Source organism: Mandrillus leucophaeus, unplaced genomic scaffold (genome assembly GCF_000951045.1).
Source record: "Mandrillus leucophaeus isolate KB7577 unplaced genomic scaffold, Mleu.le_1.0 Scaffold988, whole genome shotgun sequence".
Classification (NCBI taxonomy): Eukaryota; Metazoa; Chordata; class Mammalia; order Primates; family Cercopithecidae; genus Mandrillus; species Mandrillus leucophaeus.
This window is the reverse complement of record NW_012110785.1, coordinates 320,106-336,250: the sequence shown is the minus strand read 5'-3', so window position 1 is coordinate 336,250 and position 16,145 is coordinate 320,106. Positions and strand designations below refer to the sequence as shown.

At 48.4% G+C, this 16,145-nt stretch overlaps 1 protein-coding gene across 3 annotated transcripts in view; it reads left to right on the top strand.

Annotated features, from left to right (window-relative positions):
- Positions 1-16,145, top strand: part of REEP1 (receptor accessory protein 1) — a 136,134-nt gene that overhangs the window by 99,237 nt on the left and 20,752 nt on the right. For all 3 annotated transcript variants that reach the window (XM_011971124.1, XM_011971125.1, XM_011971126.1), the window contains exon 6: positions 11,804-11,981. In XM_011971124.1, coding sequence (XP_011826514.1) covers positions 11,804-11,981 — 178 coding nt within the window. The remainder of the gene's footprint in view (positions 1-11,803; positions 11,982-16,145) is intronic.

The following is a 16,145-nucleotide window of genomic DNA, read 5'->3' as shown; positions in this document are numbered from 1 at the left end:
TCTGTCGGCCTCAGCCTCCCAAAGTGCTGGGATAACAGGCATGAGCCACCGTACCTGGCCGTACTAGCCCCATTTCAAGTCCTCATTCGCCAGTATGACTGATAGCACATTTCCATCACTGAAGAAAGTTATTTTGGACAGCACTGCCCCAAGCCCTCTGTTAACCCTCCAGGGTTCTCCTTTGCCTCTTTTTCACCCCTTTGCCCATAGTTGCTCTGGCTTCAACAGGACACCCACCCCTCCTTACCTACTCAGCCCCTTGAGGTCTCTGTATATAAGGTTCACCAGGAAAATAGAGAACTGGAAACAGCCTATAGCAGCACCCATGCTGTAGCTCTCATTTCTTCTTCCTCTTCACTGGTCTGGCCCTGCTTTCACACCATGACCTCTGCTTTCCTGACTTGTGCCCTCTAAAACTCAGGCACTTGGCCCGCAATTATAGTCAGCGGCCAACAGGGGATAGCCAAGCCTTGGTTATAGCCCTTAGCATCTGAACAGCCAGGAACAATCTACTAAGAGTTAAATTACTTTGTTTTTCCACTTAAAAAAAGAAAATTCCCACTCACTTTCTCCTTAAAAAGAAAAAGAAGCTCCACAAAACAGTTCAGCACAATAGAAAAGAAAAAAAAAAAAAACCCTCTCCCACATATCCTTATCTTTTATCCATCAGTGCTCTATCTAAATGTCTAGCTTGAATAAAATACTGCCTTTAAATCACCATGAAACTTTATTTTTGGAATCAAAAGCTCATTTGAGGAAGTTCATAAGCCCAGTGATTCGGGGTTTCTCACCTGACTGGAGTCAGTTGCCTTGCCTTTGTTTGCTTTCTAGCAAAAAAATTACCTGTTTACAATTAGTCAGAGGGCAGGCATTGATTTTCTTTTTATAAAACTTCCCTGTCTCAGCTCATACTTAGGAGATATTTCCAAGGACGGAGAAGAGATGACTGCTGTCCCCTACCCAGATCCATATGTTTCACCTCTCTGGCTTTAGTCTCTACCATATGTTGAATCAAAGAGGGTAAGGATTCCAGAAAGCCCGTGTTTGTCTCTTCATCCCTCAGAGAAGCATTTCCTGGCCACTGTGCTAGCTCACATCAAGTTAGCCTTCTTTCTTCGTTTTTTAGCCAAGTACTATGTGACATGAAATTAATATTTAGAATTCACCACGGCAACCATTTTTAAACACCAAGATTATCTAAACTGTTACGGACAAACTGCTGAAAAAGTTTGGAAGTATTCCCTACCCATCCAGTCTCCCAAATATTAGTCAACTCATACCTAAGTTTCACTTTCAAAAAGTGTCAAAGCAGAACCAAGCAAGACTTTTTATCAGTGTGCTGGATTCCTGTTCTCCTAGTGTTTCTACCTGGAATGTTACCTCACCTCACACTGCTCCATGAATAGTGAAGTGGATTCAAATGAATGAAACACCCACATCACACTCAGCTGAGGAGGAAGGGCCAGGAATTCACTTGGAGTTGGTGGTCCGACATTACTTACCTGCTCTGTTTTGTGGCTACCTGTGGAGACTGTGCAGCCTGATGCCTCAAGGGTCCAAGAGGAAAGAGGGAAGCCTGCCTGCCTGACCTCACAAGGCCCGGTGGAACCTAGAGGTCTGAGGAAACTGAGGATCATGCGTGAGCAGGAAGGGCTGTCTCTTGGCTGTGGTGACATGGCACTTCCTTGTTCTTCTCTCTGATTCCCCTCTCGTGTTTGCCTCCTCCCTCCTTTCTTCACTCCTCAGTGTTAGACGAATTTCTCTGGGCCCCACCTTTCTCTCCTCTCTCTCCCAGCACCATCTCATCCTGTCCCTCACCTTCAACTGTCACCTGATGCACCTGGTTCCCAGATGGGCTTCTCTGCCCAGGGCTCAATCCAAGTTCTCTGATTGAACATCAATCCTGGTTCTCTGCTGAACATCTCCCTTGTTTCTTTCGTACTTTAGTCGACAGTTCTATAACTCCAAATCTGCCCTTCCACGTGTCCCACCATTCTGATGATAATGAAATCACCATCCTGTCAGGCACCCAAGCTCCAAATCTCTGTCACCTTTGGTGCCCCACTTTCCCCCCACTTACTCTTCAAGTCCTAACCATTGGACATCCCTTCTCTGCTTTTGGGCCTTCCTCCACACCCTTCCTTCTAGCTTGGACTGTTGCAGTAGCTACCCAAATGGTCGACTGCTCCTCTCCCTACTGTTTAAGGCCTGTGCAGTCTGACCCTGATCCTAGCCTTCCAGTCTTGTCTCTCCTTACTTCTCTGGCTCTTGTGATACTGCATTCACAGCACTGCCTTCTGTACTGTTCTGGAAATAGCAACTCTGAGTGCTACTTCCAGAATTTTCTCTTTCTTGCTTCTGCTCATGTTGGTGCTTCATCTGCCTCTGTTTCTACCTCTTTGAAATCCTCCCCACCCTTCCAGGTTAATGCCATCTCCTCCATGAAGCCTCCTCTGATCCCAGGTAGAACTGGCCTCTCACTCCTGGGTCCTCTGCACCACTGTCGTCATTTATATTTGTGTCTTACCTGCATCTCCATAGGTGCTCGTTAAATGTTAAAGGAATGAAAGACTGTTGTACATATTTTTAGCTGCCATGACCAACAGAGCAGTACTTAGCATTGATGATATCCAAAGTTGGGCTTTGGAGATAAGCAGGCCAGGTTTAAAAGTCTCAGCTCCCTACTTACTGCTGCACCTCTGTGAACCTCGCTTCTTCACCTGCAAACAGGGATGATCATAGTACCTGCCACAGGAGTTATGAGGCAGTGTAAAGACTTCACAGGATGCAGAGCTCATAATAAATGTTTAATAAAGGTTGCCTGTTATTTGCTCATATGTCATATGAGCTCATATGTTATTTGCTCAATTTGATCTCAGGCTGATTATGATCTTCTCTTTCTTCACTGTTGAACAGAATAAAAAAAAGACGTCGGGCCCTGGCGTTGGGACGTTATTTACAAGGCAGGATCTTCTGCACAGGAGGATGACTTTCCTGCCTTATCCTGGTCCACCTCGCATGTGCTCTGTCTTCCTGCGCAAGTCACACTCCCCTGAACTCAGGGTTCCCCACTGTTATGGGCCTGACTTTTCATAGGGGTGCTTCTTCCTCCTCTTCCACCCTGAGGTGTGTGGGCCCCTGAGGGGCAGCTTATGACACATGAGCACCTGTCACCCGCCAAGAGAGGAGGAAGGTCAAATGTGGGCTGCTGGAGCAGCTGGAACACTCACTTCAGGGAGGAAACCAAGTAGGAGGTTGAGTGACTTGCCCAAGGCCATGCAGCTGTTCGTTGTTGAGCCGTGATCAGCACCAGGGTCTCTAGTTCCTCCAGTGCCCTTGCATCACTCCAAGCACCCCCCACCCCAACACACACACCCTAAACTGACACTTCCTGGCCATTTTGTGCTTGGATTACACTACCAGGTCCTGGTGGCTGAGTACCTGAGAGGTGATTGTCCCTCACTGAGGATTTTAGAGTCTCTCACACCCCAGGTACTGCTCTTCTGATGATTGATCAGCTCTCTGTTGGCCTTGCGGCAAGGCTGGGGAACACTTAATGCAGGCTGAAAGAATGAGGATCACAAGTACGTGTCACCATAAGTCACAGTTTCTGTAAAGTTCGATCACGTGCCATAGCATGGGCATGTTTGCACACCAGTATAATTAGAGCTCACTTTGCACCGGCAGCTGGGCAGATTTGTCCTGTGGGTTCCCCCTTCCCACGCTTAGTCCTTCCTCCCTTCTCATTATCCCTTTCCAGCAGGGCCTTTGCCTCTGAAGGAGGAAGCATGGACGAAGCAAAGCTTCCAGCTGAGACTTCCACGGGCAAGGCCAGGGGCAGCAGCTGTGTGTAGAGGGTCTCTCCTGGTGGCCCTGACTCCCCATCACCGGGCAAGGGCCTGGCTCAGATGGCCGGGCTTGGTCTGGCTATAGAGACCTGACTCACCGGAGCACAGTCATTGGTCAGCACAGGCCTGTCTCACCTCCTGGGCTCCCGCTCCTCACCTCCCATCCAGCCTGCTCCGAACCAGAAGCACCAAGCCCACCTCCTTCACCATTTAATGCTTGTTCTTGCATGCTGTCTCTCCTTAAGGGCACTTCCCAGAGAGGAGACTAGAAAATACAGTCTGTATTCCAGACAACCACGTGCCTGCTGCAAAGTGAGAGAAAAGGGGAGAACAGGTACTGGGGGCAAGTTCTTGGTGTGTGCCACATGGCATATCTAGGATGTTCTCATCATTCTAACATCCTGCCTCCTTCACGCTGCTCACCACTCAGAAACCTTCAGTGGTGCTCAGTTTATTGTCAAAAACCAAGTGTAGGCAGCTGAAGCCCAGTTCTCCCAGGCTGGTCTCCTTTTACTCACTAGCACCAAAACTTCTTCTCCCCCGGTGAATTCACCCACCGTTTCCCAGATGTACCTTGGGTTTTCATCCACTCTCACGTCCTGGCCCAAAGCACTTCCCCACCAGCACGCACCTTCCCCCACCTGCTTCAGAGGATGCAGCCCTCACCTCACTCCTCTCTCGGGTTTCACCCCTTGTATGACAGGATGAGGCCTCTGCGCATGCTCAGCCACGGTGAAGGTGCTATCCCTGCCCTGGACTCTTCCACGTTTGGTCATCTTTGTCACTTGTGCCCTTGTATACACTTTTGTGTCTTGATGCCCCAGCTAGACTGTGAGCTCCATGGGAGCAGGGACCCGTACCATCCTTATCTTTGTTCCTCTGCAGTGCTTCACACAGAGCTTTGTGAACACTCCAGTAGCGTCTGTTGCGAGTGAGTGAATAAACGGGTGAGCGAGCGAGGGAGTGATGGGAGGAAAGAGGTGAGGACATGGCTCCCTTCAACTCCGTTTTGTTGCCTTGGTGCCCATGGCTTTTTTCTCCTTTTCCCCTTTATCAGGTGGCTCGACTCTTTCATTTTATCTTCTCTTTGGACCTGAGAGAAGGGCAGGTAACCCTGTTGAGAGGTGTGACTAACTCCAAACTGATCCAGTCGGGCAGCGAGGCCAGACCGCCGGCTCTGCTCACCAGCACGTGGTCTGGATCAGAGGCAGGTGTCCCCGCTGCCTCAGCACCTGCGTGTGCGTGTGTGTTAATCCATGTGGGGCACACGGAGCTGGGCCCCGCTTCATCATCTTTCCAGAGACTCTTATGGTGTGAATTTGGTAGCATCTAACATGTGATTAACTTACTTGGGTTTTTTTTTTTCTTTGTTTAATGCCTGGAGAATGGATTGAATTTGATGATGGATGCTATTGCAGTAGAAGTTATCCTTCTCTGTTTGGTTTGTTAATCCCGTTTCATGTCACAAACAAGGGCCTGGTCCTCATGCAGCATGTCATTGGGAGCCTGCTTGGCTTGGATGTGGTGCATGTATGGCTGTGGAGGCTCACTCCATCAGTGAGGCGGGCACCCCATGGGGTTTGGAAGGAAGTACTAACTCCTTCTGAATTACCGGTGGGAAATGTGGTTGTGCTGGTGGCTTTGTTATCAATTTCCTGACTCACTAAAACCCTTTGTCTTTATTGTTGTCCTCAGTAGCAAGCATTAGATATTGCGTCAAGTGAGATGGGCTAAACTTCGTGCTTTGCTGGAGCCTTCCCTTGTGACTTGGTGTGTACCTCTGGAAAAGAGGACCTCACTAAGGGCTCAAAACTCATTCAGTTTCTGGAGATACCGTAAACTCCTTCTTAGTTCTGTATTGCTGTTATTGCTGTTTTCATTACTCCTATGTCTTTTTTTTTTTTTTTTTCGGGGGGTCTAGATGACATTGGTCTGCATCGTGCACACTGTATATTCACAAAATGAGGTCCTCAGGGTGACCTTGAGTGAGTGCTGTGGGTGTTACTGAAAATTAAATTGTACTGATTTTTTAAAGGTAATGCATGTTCTTGGTGCAGAATTCTAAAAGGACAAAAGAGAGTGTCCAGTGAAGAGTAAGTCTTACTCTTACCCCTGCCTTCCACTGGCATGGCTGTTTACAAAGAAACCACGTAGTCTTTCTGCAGGCATTTCCGCTATTCGGAAACATCCCTGGCCATGAACAAGGTATAAGTGGACCCCCATCTCCTTAGCACACAAAACTGCAAAGACCTCACTTGGGGGTTTTTGAAGTGGCCACTGTCAGTGGTGATAAATACTAACACATACTCCTTCTTTTTCTACCTGGTCTCCATCTTCACCTACCCAAGTCCTCCACCCACCCAAGTTCAAGTGCAGTCTCCTCTGGTACGCCTTGCTTCTCTGATGTGTGCCCTCTGCCCTGTGCACCCACAGCCCTCTGACACTTCTTATACACTCCTCACAGACACATCTCAAGGCTTGTTCAGCAGGAGGCTCTTTCAGGTCTGGGACCCTGGCTGACGCATCAGGCTGAGGTGGGGATCTTCCACTGTCACGCTTCACTCAGGCGGTAGGCAGCTCCATAAATGATCATACGTTCATTCATGCAACTCCTTAACCCCTAATGTGTATCAAGTAGAGTGGCAGGTGCCAAGGCAGCAATAGTGAATAAAACATACAACAGCAATACTTAAATATCATTGTGTGGCATACAAGAGAGAAGTACAGCTCAAAAGCTGCAGTGACAGCATATTACAGGGAACTGGGATGAGTAGAGAAAGCTGCTCTGAGAAGTGCAATCGTGTTTCATTGAATCTAAAATGCTGTGGTTTCTGAGACACATCATTATCTTATGTTCCACTAAGAAAGAGAATATTGCCAATTAAATTAGGACACAATGTTTTTTCTCTTAGAATGTTTATTTGTTTATTTATTTTTTATTATTACTATTTTTGAGATGGAGTTTTGCTCTTGTTGCCCAGGCTGGAGTGCAATGGCATGATCTCGGCTCACCACAACCTCCGCTTCCTGGGTTCAAGCGATTCTCCTGTCTCAGCCTCCCGAGTAGCTGGGATTACAGGCATGTACCACCATGCCTGGCTAATTTTGTATTTTTAGTAGAGATGGAGTTTCTCCATGTTGGTCAGGTTGGTCTCAAACTCCCGACCTCAGGTGATCCACTCGCCTCAGCCTTCCAAAGTGCTGCGATTATAGGCACGAGCCACTGTGCCCAGCCAGAATGTTTATTTCATCTTATTAAAAAGACTTTTAGACATCTTTTTTTGTCACTTTTATAAATACACTAAAAGGAACACAGCTGGGCATGGTGGCTCATGCCTGTAATCCCAGCACTTTGGGAGGCTGAGGTGAGTGGATCACCTGAGGTCAGGAGTTCGAGACCAGCCTGGCCAACATGGTGAAACCCCGTCTCTACTAAAATTACAAAAATTAGCTGGGCATGGTGGTGGGTGCCTGTAATCCCAGCTACTCGGGAGGCTGAGACAGGAGAATTGTTTGAACCTCGGAGGCAGAGGTTGCAGTGAGCCGAAATGGTGCCATTGCACTCCAGCCTGGCTGACAAGAGCGAAACTCCATCTTAAAAAAAAAAAAAAAAGAAAGAAAGAAAGAAAAAGGAACACTTTAGCACGATAAGTGGTTAAGATCTCTCTAACCTCACTTTTTCACTTTCGGAGTCTCCTGAATCACTTTTCAACTCAGTGTGTCAGTATCCACTTATGACCATGCCATATCATTCTCTGTTCCTTCCAGTGTGTTGGTTGATGTCGAACTTTTGTTTCTGGGATTTTCATTCATGCCAGTTTTGATGCTGCCACTTTCTTGATCATACCAGAAAGTGTCAGTGAGATATGTGTTAGACAACTGAGATTCATATTCCTTTCTCAAGCAGTTCTTAAATGGTTTGTTAAACACTCAGGGGCTTCAGTTGTCCAGTTATGCCAGGGAGAATAACAGCCAAGTATATCTATGTGTAGGCATTGACAGTGATGTCAGGGCAGCAGCAATTGTAAGATTGACCCCAATTTCAGAGACAAAAAATATGTCTTGAAATTGATAAAAATCATTTTCAAGAAGTCTAGGAGTAGGTGGGTGCTATCATTATTATTCTGGTGACTTAGTGATGTCTTTTTAAATTTTAAAAATAGAGACGGAGTCTACCTATGTTGCCCAGGCTGGTCTTGAACTCCTGGGCTCCAGCGATTCTCCCGCCTTATCCTCCAAAGTGCTGGGACTGCAGGCATGCGCCACCAGATGGGCCTTCTCAGAGCTTTTAGTATGATAATGTGGCTCATGGAATTATGTGGAATATGGTATTAACGCTTTCCAAATTTAGAGAATCCAAATTTATTTCCCCAAAGTAGGGAACCCAATTTTGTAGAATACCAATGAACAACTTGTGGTTCTTCCCAGAAGACAACGGTCTAGAATAACAAAGATTCTACAGAGCACAGCTGAACTGACAGTATGGAATGGGGTTTGTGGAAAGTGAATAGGAATGAGATTTTGTGTAGAGACTGAGAAGGGCTGAAAGGTTTACAAATGAGAGAGGCATATTGATTTTTTTTTTTTTTTTTTTTTGACATGAAGATTTTGCTCTTGTTGCCCAGGCTGGAGTGCAATGGCGTGATCTTGGCTCACTGCGACCTCCGCCTCCCGGGTTCAAGAGATTCTCCTGCCTCAGCCTCCCGAGTAGCTGGGATTACAGGCGTGCACCACCACACCTGGCTAATTTTGTATTTTTAGTAGAGACAGGGTTTCACCATGTTAGTCAGGCTGGTCTTAAACTCCTGACCTAAAGTGATCCATCCACCTTGGCCTCCCAAAGTGCTGGGATTACAGATGTGAGCCACTGCACCCGGTCAGTCATATTGATTTTAACCATCTCAGAGTGTTTTGATGGGCAAGGACTAATTTGTTTTCAAGAGTCTTGTATCTATGCCACTATAATTTCCTCTGACACAGGCCTAGGTTGATACTGAGCTATTATTATCTCCCTCTCTTTCCTAACCTCTGCCACTGCCAGTGTGATATTGGAGCTAGACTGGCTGGCTTCTGGGAGTGGAATGGAGCACTTTGCTAAAATGAAGGTGTACGATGCCTGCTGTTGCTTTCTCTCACATATGTTGCCGAGCGACAATGAGCGAGAACTGGCAAACTATTGAGGGAATTCGTCCCTGGCCGTTTATTTGGGCTTGGGGTCCCAAATAAATGAAGCTCAGGAAGTGACCTTTTCCACCTCTGCTTTCAATAGCAACCTTTGTGTCTTAGGCAGTAGCTGCAGCATCAACATCATTATCATCATAGTTGACATTATTGAAGACTAAATATGCAATGGGCTATGTGATGGGTATCTTAAGGATGTAACCTCATTGAATCCGCACCAGCAGCTGGCCATTTGGATGCTCTTCCGCAAATGAAGGTCTTGAGGCAGTGAGAGGTTAAGATCACTCAGCTGTTGAATGATAGGGCTGGAATTTGAATCCAGGCCTGACTCAGGAACTACTGTTCTCAATCTTCACATTCTGTAGCTTCTGTTAGGGCACTTCTGTGTTGTATCTGTATATTTGTCATTTTACACTTTCTCAGAAATCAAACTGTACTTTTGGTGTTTCATGTTAACACCTAGCACCATGTTCTTGCCCATAGAAAGTTCTTGGTAATTGTTGAACAAGTAAAGTAAATGAAGAAATGAGAGGATGAATGAGTGAGTCAGTGAACAGTTGGCTTGAACACTAACCTGAGTTACTGACTTATAATTGGCAGAATATTTTCTCACTCATTTCAGAGTCAAGTTTGGTTCCTTAGTCATCAAATTTCTTCTAAATTCTAGAAGCTGCCTAGAATGTTTCTGAGTAAAATAATCATGGATCATTGGCTGTTATATTTGAAGGGGTTATATAATGGGTGTCTGGCTGGTCCAGTCTACGTTGGCAAAGACCACCCAGCTGTTCCTGCCAAGGACGTGAGGCCTTGGACCCTTGCCCACCATCACTCTAGAGCAGTGTCTGAGGCAACCAGGGTGATGTCTGTCTTTTTTCATGTAATAGCCTCCAAATACTTCTTGGCCTGGATTTACAATTCTAATTGTATTTATTTGATTATTTAAATAGTTTTCTTTGTGCTATTGTTGTTGGTTTCCTGGCGACATGGTTTTTATATCTTTGGTAGGTTGGGAACAGATCTGGTTCGTATTTTAGTGCATCTTGGTTTTAGTCTGACACTTCTTTCTTTCTTTTTATTTTTTTGAGACAAGGCCTCACTATGTCGCCCAGACTAGAGTGCAGTGGTATGATCCCGGCTCACTGTAGGCTCTACCTCTTGGGCTCAGGCAGTCCTCCCACCTCAGTGTCCCGAGTAGCTGGAACTACAGACATATACCACTATGCCCAGCTAGTTTTTTAAATTTTTTGTAGATACATGGTCTCACTACGTTGCCCAGGCTGGTCTCGAACTCCTGGACTCAAGCAATCCTCCTGCCTCAGCCTCCCAAAGTACTGGGATTACAGGCATGAGCCATCAAGCCTGGTCTCTTCTGGCATTTCTTTTAAACCTGCGTGCAAGCCCCTTTTGTTTCCCTCTCCCCTTTAATGAACTCATTTTGCATTTGCTCCTTGATCCCATCTGGATCTTTCACTTCAGCGAATTGCTGTGCTTTGTTGGTTCATTTTCATTATTTTTTATATTAAGTAAAATGAAAAAATCTTCCAAACCCTTCTCTCACCCCTGAAAACCTCTTACTCAACTGTTTTGGCCCTTGCTTGTTTCATCATTCCTACCAACAGCCCTCTTGTCAGCGGCTTGAATTGATTTTGTGCTGATTTGTTGGTTCTGTTATGTCTGTTGTGCAGTATTGTCCCCAAGTCCCCCGGATCTCTGGGAGCACTCTTTCCTTCATTATCCAAGTGGCATGGAATACCTCTCCCATGCCACTGTCGTGCCATGCACCCGAGGGAAGCCTGCATACCCTCCAGGCTTTCTTCTTTCTGAAGATGTCTGAGTTCATTCATTTGCCTGGTAGTTACTTGCCTGTCACTTCTTGCTCCAAATTTCCCCAGACTCCTCCCACTCTCAGGTTTCTGTAGCCTCTCTCTGCAGCCCCTGAGGCACACTTAAAGCAATGCCACCATCCCTTCACTGTGATCATTTTCACTCTGACACATTCTCTCATCCAGACAGTGAGGAGCTGCTCTTTCCTAAGTAAAATGCATTGATCTTGCTTTCTAAACAAAAGAACAATTCCCCTCCGAGACTAATTCTCTGTCTCCCTCAGAACATGAAATGGTTACAGTCAGCAGGGGTTTTTTAAATCATTTTTTTCCTTCCTGATTCATTACCTTTTGGGTATTTTATGAGGCTGAAATGCACCAGCAGAAGTAAATGTGCCTTGCAGACAGTGATATGCTATACAAATAAAAGAAATTTCTGTTGTCAAACATTTAGAAAAATATTGTCTGCATTTTGTGTCCTTTGAAAATAGTAAGAACTAAGCACAATGAATATTAGGTTTTGATTGCCTGACCAGATTCTCATGTACTGAGAAAAATGTAGATACATGTGGATTTTTATTTATGCAAAGCAAGAGAAGCAGCAGGTGGCCTGGAGGGAGTAGGAGCTACAGGCAGTAGTCACACGCTTGGCCCTGGGTCTGTCTGAGGCTCCTGATCAGGATCATCATGGTATCATCGTGGGAGTGTCTGAGGGTAGGGAGGGAGCCTGGAGCCAAAGGAGCAATTGCTGAGCCCCAGAGGAGGCCCTGGAAAATTCCGGGATTTGACCCTTTCTGTGTTTCCAGCAGCTGTGTCTGGGCACCTATGCCTCAGAGTTGATCCAGGTCTTGATTTCCGCCTTGCTGACCATCAGAGCTCCCTCTTGGCCTTTGTCGAGTCTAACCTGTGGAGCAGGACCTCTGACGTGTGCCCTTCCTGTGTTGTATCCAGGGACAGGGTGCCTTATCAGAGAGACTGCGGAGCTTCAGCATGCAGGACCTCACCACCATCAGGGGAGACGGCGCCCCTGCTCCCTCGGGCCCCCCACCACCGGGGCCTGGGCGGGCCAGCAGCAAACACGGCCAGCCTAAGATGTCCAGGAGTGCTTCTGAGAGCGCTAGCAGCTCAGGTAGGTGTTACTTTACTTCCCCTCTTTCCCACTCCTTGGGCCTCGCTTTTCTTAAGAGAGGCCCAGTCCACAGTGTGGCATGCAGCCTGGCCCTGGCCCCGTGGACCTGCCACCAACAGAGGTGTCCATCAGATCATGCCAGGTCAGCCAAGGGGCGGAGCACCCCTCAGGCCAGGCCAGGAAACCGGCCTGGTGACTCTGGTCAGGGACAGGGGTAGGTCACCTGCACCAGAGGGTCCCCCTTCCTCCATATGATTGTCTGGGGAACTGGGGATAGTTGGGGGATAGTGTCTAGGCAAAGCCTGGAGGCAGCAGGCACAACTGGACCCGGGCCCCAGGAGCCTTCTGTGTTGTCTTCTCAGACTCCGGGGAGGCGTACCTGTTGACACCTGAATGTTGTCTTCTCACCCGGGCTTACTGCTCTCACGGGCCCTCTTCCCTGCCTGAATATTGCCTGTCCTCTCTCTCATTCTGCTGTCTCCTTCTCATCTCTGACCTCTCATGTACTGCACACCATCCCCAGCCTCTGCATACCAAGGGCCATGCTAGCTCTGAGTTCTCGTTCCTGTGGTGACCAGGACCTTACAGTAACCACACCTCTGCCTCCAATGTCTGACTCTGGTGTCACACGCCCATCGTGGGATTGCCGGTATTGGGACTGACCTGGGGACCACGTTAAACATGCAAAGTCCTGGGCCCACCCACAGAGGCTTCACTAGGTCTGGGATGAGACCCAGAAGTGTGATTTCATTGAGATGCAGCCACGTTTGGGAACCCCCTGGCATCGGATCCACCAGCGTGGGTTTCAGGCTCACGGAGGGTAGGGGCACAGGCTAGGGACACACAGTTTCCCAGGCTGCTCCTTGGGAGGATACCAGGGGCCTTGGCTCTCAGGGGCTGAGCACAGCAGCTGCTCAGGACTGATGGTGGGAGCATGCGGGACGGTTCTGGATCACCTCTTCTGCCTCCCTGTGGTGAGAGGGGTGGGAATCTATGTCCACGACATATGTCTGGTGGCTGCCTGGCCCTTAAATCTACAAATGGAGATGCCTGGCCACCTGTGACTGACCGTGTGCTATAAGGTGCAGCCTGCAGGGGACACCTTGGCCATAAGCCCCATGTCCTGACAGACCCCATCTGATGCTCGGGGGTCTTAGCCATCGACCGGAAGGCATGAGGCCTGTGGCTGCCTGGGAATGGCAACTCATGCTTAGAGCCAAGTGCAGCTCGGGGCTCTGTCCATTTCCTCCCTCTCAGCAGTGTCCCCTTGGTCCTTCCCAGGTCTTAAGACTGTGGCTTTTCTGTTGGGACATGTTTTAACCCTGTCACTGCTGGAAGCAGGACAGGGTTGGGGAGGCGGAGTCTCGGCTGTAGGGGTGATGGCCACCTCAGGGAGGGGTTCCCCCTGAGAGACCCCCCCTCCCTGCCACAGGAATGGAATCCCAAAAGGCCAGGCAGGAAATGACCTCAGGGATCTTTCAGTTAAATCCAGTGATTTTACCGGTGAAGAGACAGAGGTCCAGGGAAGGGGACTGTGCAGGGTCACCCACGCTGGGCTGCAGTAGAGTGTGGCCTCCTGACTCCGGGGCCAGTGCCCTTGGTCACTCACTCATCAACCATCCAGGCTTTGTCAAGCATCTACAGCTTCTGATCTGCTGGACACTGCCCCAGAAATAGGGATACAAAACAGAGTTAGGTCTCATCTCCACATTGCATCAGCTCATCGTCTACCAAGCCTCAGATGAAAGCTGCCCCTTAGATGGAAAAGGGACCTCAATTCAGTGAAACCCAGAGGGCAGAGAGCAAGAACCAGTGGGGTGAAGTTCCAAGGGGGTAGCCACTTGCTTGCTGCATGACCCAGGCAAGCTGTTTACCCTCTCTGCACCCCAGATTTCTTATCTACACAAGAAATGACACCCCTTTGTAGGGGTACTGTGAGGCTTCAAGTGAAACAAACCATGTAAAAGTGTTTATGGTCATGCCTGGCACCAGTGCATAGTAGCTGTTATCACTGTTCTTTTTTGTAATTTGTTTCGCCTGAGAAGGCACATTGTCATGCTGAGTGTCCAGAAGCAAAATGGGCCATCTTGGGAGGTAGTGAGATCCCTGACATTGGAAGTACACAAGCCAAAGCTCCAGTCAGGTTCAAGGGAGGGATTCCTGATTTGGCTAGGAAGCGGGCCTAGGTGGCCCTGGCGTCCCTTTGCCTCTAAGAGTCTGTGCTGCCATTTTAGAGGTGAGCCCAGTGGAGGAAGCAGGCTCAGAGAGGTTGTGCAGTGGGCTGAGGCCCCCAGGCCCAGAATCCAGGCCTCCTGCCTAGACCTCCCCTGGTGAATTATTCCGGGCAGCCACAGAACTGGGAATGCAAGAAGCTGTCAGGGTCTGCAGGGAGATGGGAGTGTCTTCTGGGCTTGGAGCATCTTCCCAGCCCAGCACCAGGTAGAAAAACGTTTGAGATGACTGCTTTGGCACTGGCTCTGCCACTCTCCATGACCAGAGGCAATGACGTCCCCTGCCATTCCCCAGGGAGGCAGTGGGGAGTGTTCCGGCTGTCCTGGGCTGAGAGGACCAGCTGTGCTGCATCATGCCACAGCCCTCCTCACTGCTGGCCCACTTGGCCTCAGCACCTATGACCACAGGGGGCAAAAAGGAAAGGTGCAACCCAGCAGGGAGGCCAGGAACAGTGTGGTGCTCTTTCCAGCTGTTCTGGAGCCTAAAATAAAAGCCATCTCAAAAAGGAAGACAGGAGCCAGGCGCAGTGGTTCACGCCTATAATCCCAGCACTTTGGGAGGCTGAGGCGGGTGGATCACTAGAGGTCGGGGGTTCAAGACCAGCCTTACCAACATGTAGAAACCCCGTCTCCACTAAAAATACAAAATTAGCCAGGCATGGTGGCACATGCCTGTAATCCCAGCTATTCATGGAGTAGCTGAGGCAGGAGAATTGCTTGAACCTAGGATGCAGAGGTTGCAGTGAGCTGAGATTGCGCCATTGCACTCCAGTCTGGGCAACAAGAGCAAAACTCCGTCTCAAAAAAAAAAAAGGAAGACAGGTGAAAGATGGCCTGGGGCCTGGATGTGGGGCAGAATTGCCTGGATCAGAGGCTCTTGGGCTATCATACCCTCAAGTAAGGTCAACGTGCCTTGGAGGAAGTCTGGCAGAGGAAGCCCATTTATACTGGGCTGGTGTAGCCTTCCCAACTCAGCCCCCAGTGTGGGCCTCAGATGCCAGGCCACATCAGGTAGCAGAAAGGGCCCCAGAAGAGGGGAAGACACTAGACTTCATCCTGGCTGGGTGATGCCGAGCCTGTGCAGACACAGCAAAGGCAGCACAGCAAGGCACGCTCGTTCCTGCTGAGCTTCAATTCAGCCTCAGAACTTCTCTCAGAACAACCCAGGCAGAAGCTACCATAGGATTTGACCTTGGCACAGAGGACAGACCTGATTCCCTTAGGCTTTCTTCTTTGTAAAACAAAACGCCCAATAATCCCTATTCAGCTTATGTCTTAGGGTTGTGAGGAGAGGAAACCAGAGAATTTGCAAACCCTGGACAGGTGGCAGAAGTTGAAGACAACCTGGAGAGAGGTGGGAGCTGTGCCTCGTGGAATTCTCTGCAGCCTCTGGAAGTAACAGATTAAATGTGCACACAATGGAACTTGAAAGCATGATGCCAACTGAAGAAAAGTGCAGAACAGAATGAGATTTTATCTAACAATTTATGCAAAATAAAAAGCTATGCCTATCATGCAAAGTAACAATACAGAGTTTATATGAAGAACATGTTCAAACAAAAAGTTGCACATTAAAATATTAGAAATGACACTCCTTGAGGAGGAAGGAGAATGTGAGTTCGGTGTGGGAATAAAAGTCATGTAAAGGCACATAAAAAGGGTTGCCAGGTGCAATGGCTCACACCTGTAATCCCAGCACTTTGGGAAGCCAAGGCAGGCGGATCACCTGAGGTTGAGAGTTCGAGACCAGCCTGACCAACATAGAGAAACCACATCTCTACTAAAAATACAAAATTAGCCAGGCGTGGAGGCGGGCACCTGTAATCCCAGCTACTCAGGAGGCTGAGGCAGGAGAATCGCTTGAACCTGGGAGGCAGAGGTTGCGGTGAGCTGAGATCACGCCATTGCACTCTAGCCTGGTCAACAAGAGTGA